The sequence below is a fragment of the Homalodisca vitripennis genome, chromosome 1 (assembly GCF_021130785.1).
Source record: "Homalodisca vitripennis isolate AUS2020 chromosome 1, UT_GWSS_2.1, whole genome shotgun sequence".
NCBI classification, from domain to species: Eukaryota; Metazoa; Arthropoda; class Insecta; order Hemiptera; family Cicadellidae; genus Homalodisca; species Homalodisca vitripennis.
This window is the reverse complement of record NC_060207.1, coordinates 237,542,682-237,561,407: the sequence shown is the minus strand read 5'-3', so window position 1 is coordinate 237,561,407 and position 18,726 is coordinate 237,542,682. Positions and strand designations below refer to the sequence as shown.

The window sequence follows — 18,726 nt, the reverse complement described above, 5'->3', positions numbered from 1 at the left end:
CTTCATAATCTTAAAACTCCACTTTTTAAAGTTAAACTCCAACTTTCCTACAATGGATCAGGGGATTGGAATATCTTCCTGTGACTATCACTTATCCCACGAGTGTATGGTGTGCTATTTAAAACATATTTCTATCTTGGCTTTGTTATTCAACAGGTATATATGTGGGAAACCACGGATACTTACTTGTAGATTATAAATCAAATAATTTGCTATTCAATATCTGGCTTAATGTACAAATCATAGCCCACTGGACTGTTTGGTAAATTTGAATTAAAAAAAAAAAAAACAGCCATGCTTGTTCCAGTTATTCTTGTCTTGTTTTTGTTATTAATAACCTATACAAATTGTGGTTAACTATATAGAGGTGTTACCGCAATTAATACAGTTTAAATAGTATAAAAAGTATATACGTATCAATTATACGGTTAAATAACAATTTGAAGGTTACAAGTATAGAACGGAAACATGGATTCTCAATACATTCTCAGAGAACATAACATCTCAAAGGTAATTTTATTAGACTAGTAATAAATTAATCAGGAATGATTCCTAAATTAGTTGTCTGACAAAATTATTTGTAGCAATCATATTAGATTATTTCGAATAATCATGCCATTGTCAGTGATATTAGAACAGGTTAAAATTTGATCTATGGCAATGATGCCAAATTTTGCAAGACTACCTTTTGCCCTTTGCAGTACTTTTTACACATTCACTTCTGACAAAATTATTTGAACTGTACCATATGTTGAAAATTAAAATATTGAATGTAACCCCCGAAACTCGGACACTGCCCGTTGTGCTGCAGTTCTGCTAGCAGAGGAATCATGGGAACTGCCCGGATGGCATATTAAATCTCATTTCACTGACGAGAAACAGTATGAGATTAAAGTATATGAGATAAGTTTGGAGTTTCTACTGGCTCTGCATTGTGCTGGTACATCTCGGGATTTGTTTGAACTTTTTGAAACAATATTACAGCCATTCTTTCCAAGTAGGCTACATTTACTAGGTTTTTGACGAGCAATAAAAGTTCCAGTTGAATGAATTCTCTACTAATGTAAACAAACGTTTATTGTTGTTTTTGTTATAATAAAAGTTTTTTAGTTTTTAATCTATTGTAAATACGAGGGTAAAGTGCAAATAAATAATGTAATCAGTTTTGGTCAGCAAGCGGGTGCAGTATAATAAGCGCCCAACACCTGAATCATTGATACAATTGAATCAAGTATTGATTAGAATGATTTAAATGCTGTCAGACAAGTTTACTGTATATAGTAATTGTAAGTGCTACGCTGTTCAAACTTATAAATAAAGTTGTATTATTTTCTATAATATAAAAATGTGTATATTTCTTTTAGCCTACATATAATAACATAGCTTTACTGTAATACAAGCTTAAAAGTCTATAACGTAATTCAACTAACAATGTGTATGCGTATGGTATTTGTCAGTAACCTATTACAAAATAACATGTTGAGATATTACGTTTCCGTTACCGTGGTAACGTGTTACCAGCCAATCCAATCTCAGTAACTTTTGAAATATTGCAGAGTTCTGCTATGTGGACCTCTTACCGCCATGTTCAACAAATCAATAAGTACTGGTACCTTCCCTTACGTGTTGAAGGTTGGCTATGTGGTTCCAATCCACAAATCAGGACACCATGAGAACGTTGCCAACTATCGACCCATTGTTATCCAACCAGCGCTAGCAAAACTATTTGGGAAACTTATATTAGCAAGGATCAATCCACTATTCAAAAACGTATTGTGCCCTGAACAGCATGGATTCACTTCGGGAAGATCGACGGTTAGTAACCTTGTGATTATCCAAGAGGAAATCGTTGGAGCTTTTGCGGATAGAAGTCAGCTGGATGTTGTCTATGTCGATTTCTCCAAGGCCTTAAGCATCTGACAGGGTGAGCCATAAGCATCTGATTGCCAAATTGGAAGCCTATGGAGTAATTGGCCCCTTGTTGAGATGGTTCGCCAGCTACCTGTGTGGTCGGAGGCTGATGGTCAAGTATCTCGGTTCACTTTCTCGTGAGTTTATTGCAACATCAGGAGTGCCTCAGGGGTCACACCTAGGACCTTTGCTTTTTGTATTGTTCATTAACGACATTGGCAAAAAGATGAAGATAAAACACCTTCTGTTTGCCGACGATGTCAAGATCTTCTATCACATCAGAGCCCAGAGTGATTGCGCGGATCTCCAGAGAGATCTGACGGTGTCGAGAAATGGTGTCAGCAAAACAGCATGAAGATTAACATCGACAAATGTTCAGTCGTTACTAATTACAAAATAAAGAACCCGATTAACCATGACTATTCCTTCGGGGGGAAAGTATTGGTTCGTCGTGCTGATGTCAAGGATCTTAAGATTTAAGATCAACACACCATGTTAATAGCATTTGTTTGAGGGCTTCAAGATCGCTGGGGCTGTTGAGTCGAACCTCCAGATTTATGACTGACTTGCGGACTTTGAAGGTGTTGTATTGTGCCAACGTCAGATCCATCCTTGAGTACTGTAGCGTGGTGTGGACACCCAACCAAGTGGGCCTTGTGAAGCAGATGGAGAACGTCCAAAACAGATTCCTGCGGCTTGTTGGGTGTCGATTGGGATTCCCCTTTAGGCTTGTCCCCCTTAACGAAATAAAAGGGCTGATGGGTCTTCACTCCCTTCAGTGCAGGAGGAACTCTCAGGATGCACTGTTCCTATACGGGGTCATTACAGGACTGGTAGATTGTCCAGCCATCCTTGGCCACGTAGGATTACGCTGCTTCCCTGGAACTAGGTCTAGGGATTTATTCGAGAGAAGAAGTCTGAGCAGTAATTACGAATGCCACAGCACGATGAACAGAGTCCAAATCCTAGGAAATAAAATCGCTCCGCACTTGGACTTTTTTATGGTGACCAGAGGTTCATTCAGAAAGGACCTCAATAATGTTCTATGTAATGAAAACATGCCTCTTTGACCTAACAGAAGTTAAAACACACACACACACACACACACACACACACACACACACACTCTCACCCGTGAATCTGTGACCTGTTACCTTACTATTGTTATATTATTTTAGGATTATTTATTGGGGTTAATGTTAATATTTAAGTTGTTGTTTTATCTAATGTTTACGCTAATATGTAATTATTGTTATGTTATATTATATATATTATAGTTATTGTTTATTATGTTATTTATTTATATATTGTTATATTATTATTCTTATTGTTTCACTATATTCATTTGCTGTTAAATAAATTGTATAGTAACTGATTGGTTGAGACAAAACTTATATGTTATTGAATATATTATTGGTCTATTATGACCAGTTGATTATATGCTTGAGCATTTTGTCAGAACCGGAGTTGTCTATTGAAGCAGCAATCATTTTTACGCATAGAGTGTCAGATCAATGTATATTAATATCAATGTATTTATTTTTTTATTGTAAATTGTAGCCTGGTAAGTTTGTATATTTATTATTTGTATGTTTAAGTTATTTAGATTAAGATATTGAAATTGTATAATGGATTTGCCGTTAGAAGTGAAAAATAAAAAAATAAACAATAAAAAGTACTGGCATCATGCTGGTATGAAGTTGCAAGTAAACTGAGACTAAATCTACATCGGGTCTACTTACACATAATATACAAAAATTTAACTAACTCGTTACACGATATAATATTTAGACTAGTAGAAAATGTCCAGAAAAATCCTGTTTCTTTCACAATTCTAACATAGAAGTATGGGATGTTATGAGTCAGAAGCCCATTTAGTATAAAATAACCTATAATACAATTTGTAATAATAAACTATATCCTTACAAAGACAATTTTATGATTATATTGCCTTAAAAGCAGTAATCAGTTTTTAAACCCTACAACTGGCTTTAAGCGATTATCGACGCATTAACTACAGTTTCAAAATGGCACTAAGCTATTTTCGACGCATTAACTATGTCGTAATATGATCTCTCACAGCAAGTCTATTTTTACTTTGTTTGAAGTAAAAACATACGTAAATATAAAGATAAAGATTAAAGGTTTCATATTATATCATAAAACGCTCTATAGTTAAGTTAAATCTCTCATTATAAAATTCTAAACTTGGATGTTCGCATTTCCGATCGCCATTTGTTTGCGTAATTTCCGAACACGCTAAAATTACCGTATGTTTGTAAAAATTCCCTGTCGTGAGTTTACGTTCTACACGATCGTAAGTGTCGTCATCGAAAACATTGTATTCTTGGCTTTCAGAAACATCTTTTCAATAGCCAGTAGGAAAATAAATGTTTATAAAATAAGCGTTTGAAAAGCTCGTGTTTTGTAAAATCTCAAAATGCCTAATGCGTCGAAAATAGCTTCATTAAATTTTGTTATTTTTGTTACTTTATCGTTGTCTGGAAATAGTAAAAATCATATCAAAACAAAGAAGAAGAATTGCTCTAAGCAACAGTATAATAGACAACGAAGACTATGAACTAGTATTTTATTTTTGTTCTGTTGCGCAATCACCGACTCAGCCAGTAGAGAAGAACAACGCATCGCATGGTTGCCGTGTTGATTTCTTTGTTGTTATTACGTCATTGCCGGTATTAGTGTATTGCTTGCTATTTATTTGGATATTTTTAGACTTCTCGTTATTTAGTGTGTATAAATAAAAGTTTGTTTATTGTTTTTGTTTTTAATTAGTGAAGTGAAAAATGTAGAGGTTAGGTTAAGTTTTAGCGAATAGGTTGGATTTTTGTGAAACTGAAAATAAGCCTATGTTCACGTAGGTTCAGTGTTTTATTATTTTGTAGACAATTTAATTTTAATTAAAATAAAATTTTTATTTAAATTTATACAAAGGTATTTATTATAAAAGTAATTTTTTTTTTACTTTTTCTGAAAGTATTAGCGTTTTATTTCTATGACCATCCCTTGTTTTATTTTTTTAACAAAAAAATAATAGAGATAAAAATACATTGTTGTACATTTTTGTAAACTTCAATAAACGTTCTATCTTTATAAATAATATTTGGATGAAAAGAAAATTGTTAGCTAAAAAAGTTAGGCATTTATTTCACAATTTTGACTTTTGTAAAAATAGAAAAAAATGTGTTGCCATATAAAAATAGCTTATACAATGTAAACTTCTATAAATATCATATTTTTCTCTTCTACATATATTTATCTCTTAGAAAAAAATATTTGTTCATCCAATAGATTCCAAAATGTCACAATGGTATACATAATAGTGCTATACAAACTTTTTTCAGATTTTGTAATTTTTATAGATATATTATCCAAAAGTACCAATAAACTTCTTTGACCTAAATATTTTTTTGTAATTTGTAATTGAGATATATAAGAAAACTTTTGTATATTTTAGAATTATTCTAAAAACTTTCATATTACCTGAGAGGGTGCTATACATTTTAAGAAAAATTTATTCTTTACTAATATTTTTACGTTAATCTGTAAAAAAATAAAAATATATTCAATGATTCAAACTTCAATATTTTTTTGAGAAACTGCATTTATTTCTAAAGACATTGATGTTTTTAAAATGTTTGTATCTTAAAAAAATAGATGAGCAGTGATTAAAATACAAAAACCCTTACAAAAATCACCAAAAAGTGCCTGCCATTTTGGGAAAAATGATGGCCAGTTCCAGGGTTAATACTTAGAAAAGAAACAATATTAGGAATCTGATGTGCACAAATTTATGAGAGCTTTTAGTTTTTTTACTGCAGAATTTTACTATGTAAACCATCAAAACATGTTTTATCACTTTTATGCATACCTATGGTAATAAACTCAAAACTCGAATAATAAATTGTAAAAAGGATATAGGAACAAAAATGTTTGTATGTTTTTGTTCCATAAAAGATACTATTTCAACATTTTTGCTGTAGCAATTCTGTGTACAACAAAAGATACACATCTTGAATAATGTATGTCATAAATGTTCCAGGAATTACCAAGATGTCCAGATCCCAAGGACTTTTACAGAAAGGTAAGACGTTATTGTATAAGAAGTATAATTCAACAGTTTTAGTGTGTATTGATATTTTTAAAGAAGAGATTATCAATAATTTAACTGTATAAGTTGTTTTTATTATTAATTGACATAATTGTGTCACATAACTTTATATTGGTTCATATAACATTTTTATATTAATGAGAGGAAAAACAGTTAAATGAACAAAGTACAGTAGATAATAAAATAAACATTTATATTACGGGCAGAGTCCTATGAATATTTTTTATCCATTAATTACCTGGTAGTTAATAAAATTCCTATAATTGTGTGTAAATGGATGTTTCAGCCAACAGATTTGCAAATAAATGTTGTTCGGTACAATGCAGAAGAAATAGAGTTTGACTTAATTGGTGTTCATACATCTTTGGCCAACGCATTCAGGAGGATCCTGTTATCTGAAGTAAGTAGTAATCGTAAAAGTAATTTAGTCTCTTTAACAAAGAGAAAACAGTAAGAGAACAGAGAAAACCAAAAAAAGAAATACTAAAATACATTATATTGTTTTCTGTGTTAATATTTATAAAGTTCTTATAGCTCTATTTATCAATATTTTGTTTTATTTCCTGAAGACGATTTAAACCGAACTATAGATATTTTTTCATTAATATCTTCTTATTTCTTGTTTTGAAGATGTAATCCTTTACCATAGTGATTTTTGTACTTATTGTTTAAAAAAATGTAAATATTTATTTATTTGTGAAGTTGCCTAACAATGAAAACCTTGATTCCGAAAGGCCTTGCAAAATTAAATTAGTTATTGGAATATGTGTTGTAATTCACTTCAAATCATTAGGCACAACACAAAATCATTTACATTAAAAAATTAATGACAAATTTGTAAAATATAGATATTGCTGTGTAAACTTTCTCCAAAAATAACTGGATATTGAATTTCCCACAGTTGAAAGAATAAAAACCATAAACAAATAATAACCATAAACAGACATAGACACACAAAAGAAAAGAATTTACTGGTAATATACTACCTATTGTAGAATTAAAATGATATTGATTAGCATAATAATTTTGTTTTTGTAGCAATCACATAAAAGAATAGAGTGTAAAAAATGTTGTCAAGCTGTTTTGTTTCTTACATTTTGAGTTTTATCAAGGTTTTGAGCTTAAAATGTTTAAGTCATTCTGTTGCTTTATCACACAACTCAATCCTAGCATCAGAAGAAACACATTAATTTCTAAGTCAGTATAAACTACTGGGTTACAATAAAAGTTTCACATGATTGTCTTCTACATAATATTTTACTACTATATTATTTACTACTGGCAGTTATTGCCTTTCCAATTTCCAAAAACTAAATAAATTTCGTCTTGCTAAGTTTCTTATTTCAGTATATTTTCCCAAGTGAATATCATGAAATTTGAAATGAGCTCAAATTATAATAATAGCTTAATATCACCGCGGCCAAGACGGCTAATCAGCCTGGGTCGAACAGATGTCTGTTGTTCCTGTCTCGACCTGTCGTCATTTATTCACAGGTGCACAGTATGGTATGGCAGCTTAGTTTAGAACTTAGAAGTTGTAAATCATTCGTTTCACACCAACAATAGAATCACCATGATCGACGCAGAAACAGTTTCAGCAGCTTGTTCTCCAACGGTAACAGAGGGCAGTGAAAACGATTCTGATTATGAAGAATTGGACAATTTTATGACCTTGTTGGTTTATTTTTAGCGATATTTGGACACTTCAGTGAAAATGAAGGTATTGAAACATCACTATGATCCAACTTTTCTCCCAGTAGCAAAGTTAAACAAAAGAGACTGACAGAGTTTTTTTACGAATCAGTAAACAAGATAATAAATTGGCTCTGCTTTACTTCTATATTTGTAGCAAATAAATTTCTACACATAATTTAGCTATGGTAGGAAGGGTTGATTCAATTGAATTTTGAGTTTAGCTCCAGTTCACCTTCCTTTTATTGCAGCGTCTGGTGTCTGACACTGTCTCAGACTTGACTCCTAGAATCTGGAGTCATGTTCGTCTGAAGAGATCCAATTGTGTACCTGATGGGATAATGAGATCACTTCACCTATTTATGGATGTTTCTGACAATGTAAATTTGTTTTGTTTTGAGCTTCTTCATCGTTGACTTTGAATCTCTTCAGACGAACATGACTCTGTATTCCAGGAGTCAAGTCTGAGACAGTGTCAGATACCAGACGCTGCAATAAAAGGAAGTTGAAGTGGAGCTAAACTCAAAATTCAAATAAATTTCCTTACAATCTGTAATCCACTGTGTTTGTACTGTTTATCTGGATCATTGTTTACCAACAAACCGATCTTTGCATAATTTACTGTTGTGTTAAAATAATTTGGAAAGCTTCAAATGTAAATACCCTTTTATGTGCTTTTGACATTGAAATTTTAATATGATTTTAATTAATTTTTTTAATTAATTAATTTTAATATTTTAATGTCATAGACTGCAGTTGACCCATTACATGTTTTAACGTATCACTTATTTTTGTTAATAATTTATCACTCTGGAGAAATATTAAAAACATCAATAATATTCCATAATGTCAATCTTTTACGCTGTCCAGGTTCCCAGCATGGCTATTGAGAAGGTGCTGGTCTACAACAACACAAGTCTGCTACAAGATGAGGTCTTGGCTCACAGGTTGGGGCTGATCCCTCTCAGAGCTGACTCCCGCCTCTTTGAGTATAAGCCTGAAGGTGAATAGAAAATTCAATACTCTTATAGTGAACCAGGGGTAAAGTTACATTTCAAGACTCACGTTTTTAAAACCTTAATAACATTTAATTTAACCCTTTGCACGCCACTAATAAATCCATAACATTTCCTATAACGCCAAGAAAAAAAATTTGGTTTCTTTAAGTTCAAAGCTAATTTTTTTATAGCTATATTTTGTAAAAAGCAAAAGAAAATAAGTATAAAACAGGGCATTTTACGTACAACTAGCGTATTTATTGATACAAATTTTAAATAACTATTTACAAAACAGTATATTTAAAAAAATTTCAATTTTATTGTATAATGTAGTTAAACTGATAAAAAGTTTTATAACATTTTACTATAAAACAAGATAAATATTTCAAACTAATCACAACACTACCACACGATGAACAATAATAATAAATTCTAAATACTTCCTTGTCAGCATACACCGGGCATTTCGAAGGCCTTTTGTGAGCTAAAAAAAAAAAAAAAAAACTCCAAGAGACATAATATCTCTAATATAATATCTAATTATATCTCTAATATCATCTATAATATCGGATATAACTGTATTTGATGTTTTGATCAAAGTATACCATTATAATACATCCGTCTACAGCGTCGGAAGGGTTAAAATACTGACAATCAATACATCCTCTTTATTAGTAGCAAAATTGAAACACATTTTTTATTATTTCTCAAAAATAGTTTACTTTAGTAGTAGAACTACTCACCTTTCATAGTTTACAAAAACACTTAATCCTACTTTATTTGTGCACAATCTTTGAATCTGCAAAACATACCAATTTGTTATTTTCTACGATTTTGTTAACGTTTGTTTTAATTTTTTAAGAGTTGCACTATTCTTTTGACTAGCTAACTTTAAAGACCGATTCCCCCAACCAAAGAGGTGAATATAGTTTTAACAAATCTTAGACGGCCATGGTGGTTTTTTGTTAATGTTCTGAACCATTTATCGTCAGCCATATAATTGCTATGTTTGTCATTAATGTTATTGTTTTAAATTGTTTCACATTTCTATCTGCTACTTTTAGTTTCAATAAGTTTACGTTTGAACAAATTCTTCTCGCAGTATGTTATGTTTGCTTCATCTGACGAGTTACAGATCAGCAATGCTGAGCTTATACAGCGTTTAGTATTTAGTATATTCTTCGTACCAAAATAACACCTCATTTATAAACTTACCTATTATAAAATATTTTGAGACTATGGAATTTTGTGTAAGATATGTGGTAAACTTTGCATTTGATCTAATTTTAACATTAAAATATTTAACTTGATTTCAGCCGATGCCGAACCTACTGATCAGGATACTTTAAAATTCGAACTGAAAATAAAATGCTCAAGAAACGCAGCTGCCGGAAAAGAATCCAATAGGGCTGATGATCTTTATCTTAATCACAATGGTAATTAGGAGTAATTAAGTACATTTGCAACATAAATACATATAGCAGTAATGTTGTGGAATTTAAATGCAGTTTAATGTATATTTTTTTATATCAGTAATTTATTGATAAAACTTTGACATTGTTCCCCATGGGCAGATATAAGTATCAGCATATGGGCTGATTCTAGAAAAATTTAAGTTAATACCAAAATTGTGGTTTGGATTGTGAAATCAAATCCAATTCTTGTACTAGCAAGAAATAAGAATATAGTACGGTAGAAAAATCACTGGCTTGTAAGAAAGAATATGGGTGATACCCAAAAATTCAATTTTGATTCCAATAGCAATATATGGTCTCGATTCTGAATTCGATATGGATAACTGTATAAATAGTAACTAAATATTATTAATTACTAATAAGTAAATAGTAACTGACAAATTTAGATAGAATAGTAAGGGCAGGCTACTTACCTTTACTAGAGACTGCTATATCTTTCCCATCCGAAGTAATAGAGCTAGAATTACCAAAACAATATTTTTAATAACTCACCACGTTGCCAAGTCAAATCAAATGTTCAAACTAAAGTCCTCCTACTATTTGGTAGTGGGACAAGTGTAGCAGTGAAATCCTGCATTTTTGGGGAACACAAAAAATTTTCAAAATCACCAAATGGAATTTTCTTTCCACATTGCACCACTACCTAAAGAATATCTCCTTATATAAACTTTAAAATAAAATAGAGGGCGGGAAGTCCCGACTTTTTACTCATTCTATATATATATATATATAATCTGTTAATTCACTTAGTTGAGTTGCAATAAAATGGTGCTGTTTATTGTTGTTATGTTTACTAACAATCTCCAATTTAATTTAATTGAATAATTATTTGAAATACATTTTAAAAATTAATAATTAAATCTTACTGTTATGTAGATCAATGTGAATGTGCATTATTATCACTGGAAGCCATAAATAATTTTATGTGTTAAGCTTGGATGAGTGTATTATAAAACAATTTAAACTAAATCGGTTAGAGAAGGTATTTCATTTAAAAGAGAGTTGAAAAGATTTTTTTAGTTTGGCTAACTTGTTTAGTTGGCTAACTTTGTCGTATTTCAAATTGTGAGTTAAAATATAGTCTCTGTTAAATTGGACAGAGTTTGTTGATTATTTTCAAACGCCTTGTCTGTTTCAGTGTACAGTAAACATATAAAGTGGTTGCCCATCGGCAGCCAGAGTGACCTGTACAAGAGTACAGATGTGGGGCCGATACACGATGACATCCTCATCGCCAAGATGAGACCTGGCCAGGAACTCAACGTACAGCTGTTAGCAGTGAAGGGCATTGCCAAGGATCATGCCAAGTTCTCTCCTGTCGGTGAGTTTAGACTTGAATTTGGTGAAAATGTTTAATAATTAAAAACTTACGAGACATGTTTTAGTTATTTTCACCTGATAGTAGAAAAAGTCAAATCTGTTTTTTATTAGACACATTCAAGAGTAATTTTTAAAACCAGTAAAACTATTTTTTTACTTTGGGCACCAAAAAAGGGCTGTTTTAAAGAATATTTTTTGAAAAATAGGCATTAACATAATGGGAGTTTCATATATTTTGAATAATTTTATAATAAGTTTCTTTGGCACTCTACCCACTGAACATACTGAACAATTCTTTTTTTTGTTAGTGTTATTTTTGACGATGGAAGGATTGTGAAAGAAACAGGATATTTCCTGTCATTTGCCATCGTTAAGTGAAACAAAAAATCAGTAACACCCTGTGTTAACTGAAATCACGGTGTTACTGATTTAAAAAAATACTGAACAACCTTTGTAATAAGAGTAAATTACAAAAACACCTTGTACGATTCTTGACTGTATTGATAACATTGCACAGTATGATTTATCCATACCACTTTGTCTTTATTTTCTTTATATATTGTACCATGAACGTGTTTCTGTTACAGCCACTGCCTCCTATAGACTATTGCCCACCATCCATCTAACCAGGGAGGTGGAGGGTGACCTGGCAGTCAGACTGCAGTCCTGCTTCTCTCCTGGTGTTATTAAGCTTGTAGAAAACGATCAAGGTTAGTGTTTGTTCAATATATGTAATGTATACAAGGCATATCCAAAAAAGTAAGTGTACTGAGACTGTCACGGCCGGAATTTTTGTTTGTTTGGAATGTTGGCTACACTACCTCCGCAACGAAACCGGTCCAAGGTCAGTATGTTGAGAACTGTTGTGCGACAATACATTTCGTAAAAAATGTCAATCCAATCTCTCGCCAAGTGCGAAATACGCCTTGTCATCCCTTACCTCGTTTGAAAGGGAAAAACTCTGGTTGAGGTTTATAATGAGGTAAAAACAGCATATGGTGGTAAAAATAGCTATGAATTGTATGAGTGTGTTCAAATGGTGTCGCGAGTTTACAAACGGTCATATGTCGGTGCATGATGATCAGAGGAGAGGAAGATCTTCAATTGTGATCAAATTCTGCAAAAATTGAAAAGACCTCTCTAACGATTGCAGAATGATTTTTCTGTGATATTACTGCAAATCTCCTATGCTACATGAAATCATACGAGAAACCCTCGGTTGTAGGAAAATTCCCACGAGGCGGGTCCCAAAATCGTTAACAGACCAACACGAGTTCAATTGGTAGTGGATGCCGGGCAAAAGTTTTTGAGACGCTACAACTCCATGGAGATAATTTTCTCTGCTCTATTGTTTGGAATGATGCAATATTTACCTTATTATAAACCTCAACACCCGGAGTTTTGTTCCTCCAAAGGAGATAATGGATGACAACGGTATTTCACACTTTATTTATTTATTTATTTATTTACGGACAACCCATTTTAACAAAATATAGTACAAAGTTACAATGGCTAATATAGATAAGTTGCAACACAAAACAGTAATATTAACAAAGTACTGAAGTATGATAATAGATACAAAACAACCTAAGATGAATTAATATATGTAAGATGCAAAAGACCAAATGAATTAGCAAACAATAGAGGTAACAATAATAAACTATGAAAAAATAACATGATGACTAACAGACAACAAGGCAATAAAATATGAAAGAGCTAACAATGATCAACTATGAAGAAATAAAACAAAACCTAGAATATCAACAAACGAAAGAGAAAAAAACACACAACTTTTAAACATTATAATAAATAACAATGATAAATAATTTATGAACAATGAAACATAAATAAATAACAAATGAACAATTTGGTACTAATGAGCAGTGCAAGCAAGCAGAAATAGATATGAATCAATAAATTTTAAACCGCGATTAAGGACAAATTAGTTAATATACTGTATTAAAAAAGATAGAAATAAAATAAGTATTAACAGTAAGAAGCGTTAAATAAAGTGATTACAAGCAATAAAGAAATCTAAAAATAATAATAAATTAATAGTAATAACAAATAACTACTATACGAACATAAAAAAACAATGCATATTTTACATGGAACCTTCCTTTCTTAATCTTCCATGGAGAGCAGTTGGTTAATCTGTCTCTTAAACGATACAGCACCGGTGTTAAAAATGTCTAACACACACATCACACTTTGCAGGAGATTGGATTGACATTTTTTACGAAAAGCATTGTCACATTGTAACATTGACGAAAGCATTGTTAACGGCAGTGTAGCCAACATGTTGAAAAAAACCCTTCCTTGAGAACAACAGCATTAAATTTACTTTATGAATATGCCTTGTATTATAACTAACAAAATGCATACAGACATGTGAAGCAGTTTTCATTATGTCCATTGAAAGCATCATGATATTCCAAGTTCCCCAAACATTTAAGCAACACGTGTAGTTGTGTGACCTCAACTAGAACCATAGTTATACAATGACCGCAATCCTTAACCTTTGTAATGTCATTGACTTGAATCCCCACAAACTCCACACTTGACCTCCTCTACGTCATTGACATGGTAGGCCCATGGAATATATTTGAAGTTAGTTTAATGCAATAGTACACTTTAATAATGTTAACTGTTGCACAAACATTACATTCAATGTCTTTTAGTATAGTCCTTCACGATTATGACTTTAAAGAAGGCTTTATCTTTATTCTGAAGACAAATATGGGTATACAAAGGCTGCATATGTTATACAAAAGCAGCATATGGTATACAAAGGCTGCATATTGTATACAGAGGCTGCATATGGTGTACAAAGGCTGCATATGGTATACAAAGGCTGTATATTGTATTATTGTATACAAAGGCTGCATATGGTATACAGAGGCTGCATATGTTATACAAAGGCAGCATATGGTATACAAAGGCAGCATATGGTACAAAAAGGCTGGATATGGTATACAAAGGCTGCATATTTTATATAAAGGTTGCATATTTTATATAAAGGTTGCATATGGTATTAAAAGGCTGCATATGGTATACATATTACATATTGTATACAAAGGTTGCATATGGTATACAAAGGCAGCCAGCATCTGCTGACTACATTGTTGACGGGACTTTCCACCCCCTCCATTATAATGGGTTGGCCTGTTTTAGTCCCATGACAGTTGATTTTAGACCCAATATTTGTATCTTTTGATAAATTATTTGTGTTTCATACACAAGTTTTGGGGTAATTCAATTTATTACTGTAATTACATTGTACATTAATACTTTGTTTTCATTGCATATTTACATTAAGAAAAAAATGAACTATTCAATAGCAATAAGAAACGTAAGTTTCTTTTTAAGTATAACAACATTGAGTAAGTTAGGGCATTTATTAAAACTTTCAAATTGCTTTTATTTTATATTTTTCAAGCACTGTTTAGTAAAGGAAAACCTGGAAATGATTTCAAAGATACTCAATTTTACTACCTTGTATTGAAATGTATGTGGTAGTTTTGGTTCAAAAGCTTAGATAAAAAGAAACCTATAATAGTTGTGTGTATTATGGTTTTTGTAAATTCCATTCGTTTGTTCCAAAAGTTCTCAATAACCATCTTCCAATCCTCCATCACCCTTCTAACTCGCAGATACAATGAAAAGTAGAAGTAAATTCAATAGGAAGGTGTAGAAATTAAAATTTATACAAATCACAAACAAACTCAAGATCCTAGTGCTTTTTAACTACTAAATATCTGGCTATGCCAACTCTACACTGTCATAAAAATAACTCAATATAATTATGGTTTTCTTCATAATTACAGTATACTATCTCCAGTTTTGTACACAAGCATAGTATATGAAATTGAGTGTAAATGAATAAAAACTGTTAAAGTGTATACTAATCCAGATCATTGCTCTTATTGTGTCTTTCTTACGATGGTGGATGCATATTGGAAACATGGATTAAGTTGTATCTCATTTTGGAAAGAATAGATTTAAAAATAGCTTTGAGAAAAAAAAAATACAACTGGAATGTTTATTGTGGGGTACATAAAATTTAATTCTCTATTGCACCTTGTTTGAGAGAAAGACAGTTTACTCGTTTAAAATAATAAAGATCTCTTTGTAAAGTTACTGCTCAATACAGACACAATCTTAGAAGTCAGCTGCTACTTAGTTGAAAGGAGGAGTTAACTAAAACTCGGCACGTGTCACATTTGAGTCATAAACGTGAGTTAGTGAGTACAGCCTAGACATATTGGAACATTATAACCCATTGGTCGCTGTGTGTTTTGTAATTTTCTAATTCATGTGAAGAAAATGTGTGTTTTGACAAGGAAATATGAAACAAGAGTTCAATGAGTAATAACAATACAACTCTTCCACACTTATTTTTGTAAGTTATAACTGAACTGAGGATTTTTTTAACAAGAACAAAATAAATTCAGTTTCAAATAATAATGCAATTTTTGATTTTTCACAGGCAAGAAGGTGGCTGAGGTGGACAACGCGAGGTATGACACATGCAGCAGGAACGTGTTTAGGTTCACTGACCTGAAGGACACAGTTGTTTTAGGGAGAGCTAAAGACCACTTTATATGTGAGTATGAGAATTTATATAGTCGAGTGGGCTCAACAATTTCTCTGTGTTGATAGGATAGTGCTCTATTATTGTTCTGTACACAAAGGTACTTGATTGTGTCTTTTAAACGTTATACAAGTTTTTTGTATAAATTGTTAAACCCTTCCCACGCCGTGGAAGGGTATATTAGAATGGTAGACTTTGACCTAAACGCCAAATACAGTTATAACCGATACTATAGATTTGTCTCTTGGAGAGTTTTTTAGTCTACAAAAACCTTCATAATGCCCGTTGCATGCTCCGTGCTTATTACGGTTCTCAAGGAAGTATTTATAAACTACTTTCACTGTAGCAGGGGGAGGGGAGGGCCCTTTGTGTAACTCCGACCACCTACTTGGAAATAAAATTAAAATTAATTTGAAATAAACATATTCGTAAATAGTTCTTTTTATTTTTATCAATAAATACGGTAATTTTAATTAAAATGCACTGTTTTATAACTTTTTTTTTTATTTTTACCTTTTATTATTTAGTTATAATAAAAATTAGCTTTGAACTTAAAGAAAAAAATTGTACTTGTCTTGGCGTTATAGGAAAGTTAATGGATTTATTTAGTGGGATGCGAAGGGTTAAATTGATTATGGATTAAGTAGTTAATGAAAATAACTATAATGAACTTATATCCTCCCAAAATCATTTGTAAGGAATGCAGTAAAAATATTGTTAACTTTTGTCTTTGAGTGCACTTTTGGAGCACAGCTTTTGGAGAACATTGAGCTCACATATCTACATTATTAACCCTAGATGGGACGTGTGAAAAATAATCCTATAATCAGGGTGCAAGGCGTAAAAATGGCCATATCATACTCTTCAAAGATTTTATTTATTTACATTTTATTAGGGTGGTTAGAGGTAGATTTTTAATCCAAGATGTTTCATAAGTAAATGTGTGTTATTTGTAACAGAAATATAGTATTACGATATTGTTATGTAAAACACAACTTAAATTACTTAAAAAAGTTACCACTGTAATATTAAAATATTTGTAACTGCTACTGTATCTGTTTAGATTTTATGCTGCTTATTACCCAAAATTATTAAGTTGATAGAATTATTTTTAATAAGTACATTAATGTAAAAATATGCTCATTACTGTCAATACTCCACATAAACAATGAAATTGACCAGTGTGTATTTTGTTGCAGTTACAATAGAATCAGTTGGAGCATTGAAGCCTGATGAGCTGTTCCTAGAGTCTGTAAAAGTGTTGAAAAACAAATGCAGAGCTTTTCTACAGCAAATAAACAATGTAAATAATCAATAAAGTTATGTTCTGAAATGTAATATGCCTATTAATTACTGATTTACCTTAGGAGAGTGTAAGTGAACTGTGGTTAAAAAAACAATTTGTTTTTGTCTTCTGTGAATTTTATTTTCACAATAAAAATAAATTAACATGTAAAAATAGTAATAAATAGCATTGGTGTATTTTCATAGCTGGAAATGGCCTTTAAAAGGAATTTATTTGTACTGATTACATCAAGTTATTCTTCACAATTTTCAAAGTTATTAAAATTCACAAACTAATGTTATAAGTTGATGTTGAATCCGAGCAGTGAAACTTTATTTTGTAATAACAATACACACCCTTTTGAGATATTGTATATAATAAAAAAGGTCCACTATTGCTGGCCTGTGATAATTAAAGATTAATGGGACCAATAATGTGCAATGTCAGAATTTTAATGAAATTTCAACTCCAAATTTAAAAATTCAACATTTAATTTTTGTTTAGTCCTTGGAAAGGGAACACAGGACTTTGGCATAAACAATAGATCTACTCGTATTTTTCAAACTTTTTAGATTAATCCACAGATTCAAAGTCCGACAGGAATGAAATTTGTTTAACTCTAACTCGGAGTGTTTAATTGTGTACTACCACATGATTTTTAACAATATTTTAAATATTTTTCTTTAGAAATTAACACATTAGCTTTGTATTTTCTTACTTTTTAAACGCTTAAGGTTTTGAAAATGCTTGGTAAAGATTTAAAAAAAGTTTATAACTGTTATAAAATAGTATTGAAACCAAAACATCCAATATTGAATATAAAGAAAACTATGAGTAATCCAACTTTCTTATATTAACTCTGCACTTTTTACAACAATGGCAGTACAGAATTGACCTCAAAACACTGTATATACAGCAGATGCCAATTAATCACGTCGGAAATTAAAACTGTTTAATGAAAAAATTTTTAAAACTCAATGCATACTTTTAATAGTGTAAAAATATTTTTATATTAAAATTTTACAAAGATGAAACAAAGCATAATTATTATAAAGTTTAATTTCAATAAACATTGAATCGCAAAAAAGTACTTGCTCCGCCGGGAGTCAAACCTGGATCTCACATATTTAAACGCATATGTGACAGATACGGCCAAATACAAAATAATTGAATCGGAAAAAAGTAAGCGCTCTGTGGTGTAATGGTAGCACATTCACCCGGCTAGTGAGAGATCCGGGTTCGAGTCCCGGCGGAGCTAGTACTTTCTGCGATTCAATGTTTATTGAAATTAAATAAGGCAATTGCCATTTATACAATTGAAT

The 18,726-nt window shown here is 31.5% G+C and overlaps 1 protein-coding gene across 1 annotated transcript; it reads left to right on the top strand.

The window, feature by feature from the left end:
• Positions 1–319: 319 nt before the first annotated feature.
• Positions 320–17,457, top strand: LOC124353188 (DNA-directed RNA polymerases I and III subunit RPAC1-like). The gene is made up of 9 exons (XM_046803062.1): positions 320–510; positions 5,972–6,013; positions 6,327–6,440; positions 8,603–8,735; positions 10,047–10,166; positions 11,344–11,526; positions 12,113–12,235; positions 16,015–16,131; positions 17,319–17,457. Exons 1-9 carry the CDS (start codon positions 469–471, stop codon positions 17,435–17,437), a joined length of 993 nt encoding a protein of 330 aa, XP_046659018.1. The 5' UTR covers positions 320–468; the 3' UTR covers positions 17,438–17,457.
• The last annotated feature ends 1,269 nt before the right edge of the window (positions 17,458–18,726 follow it).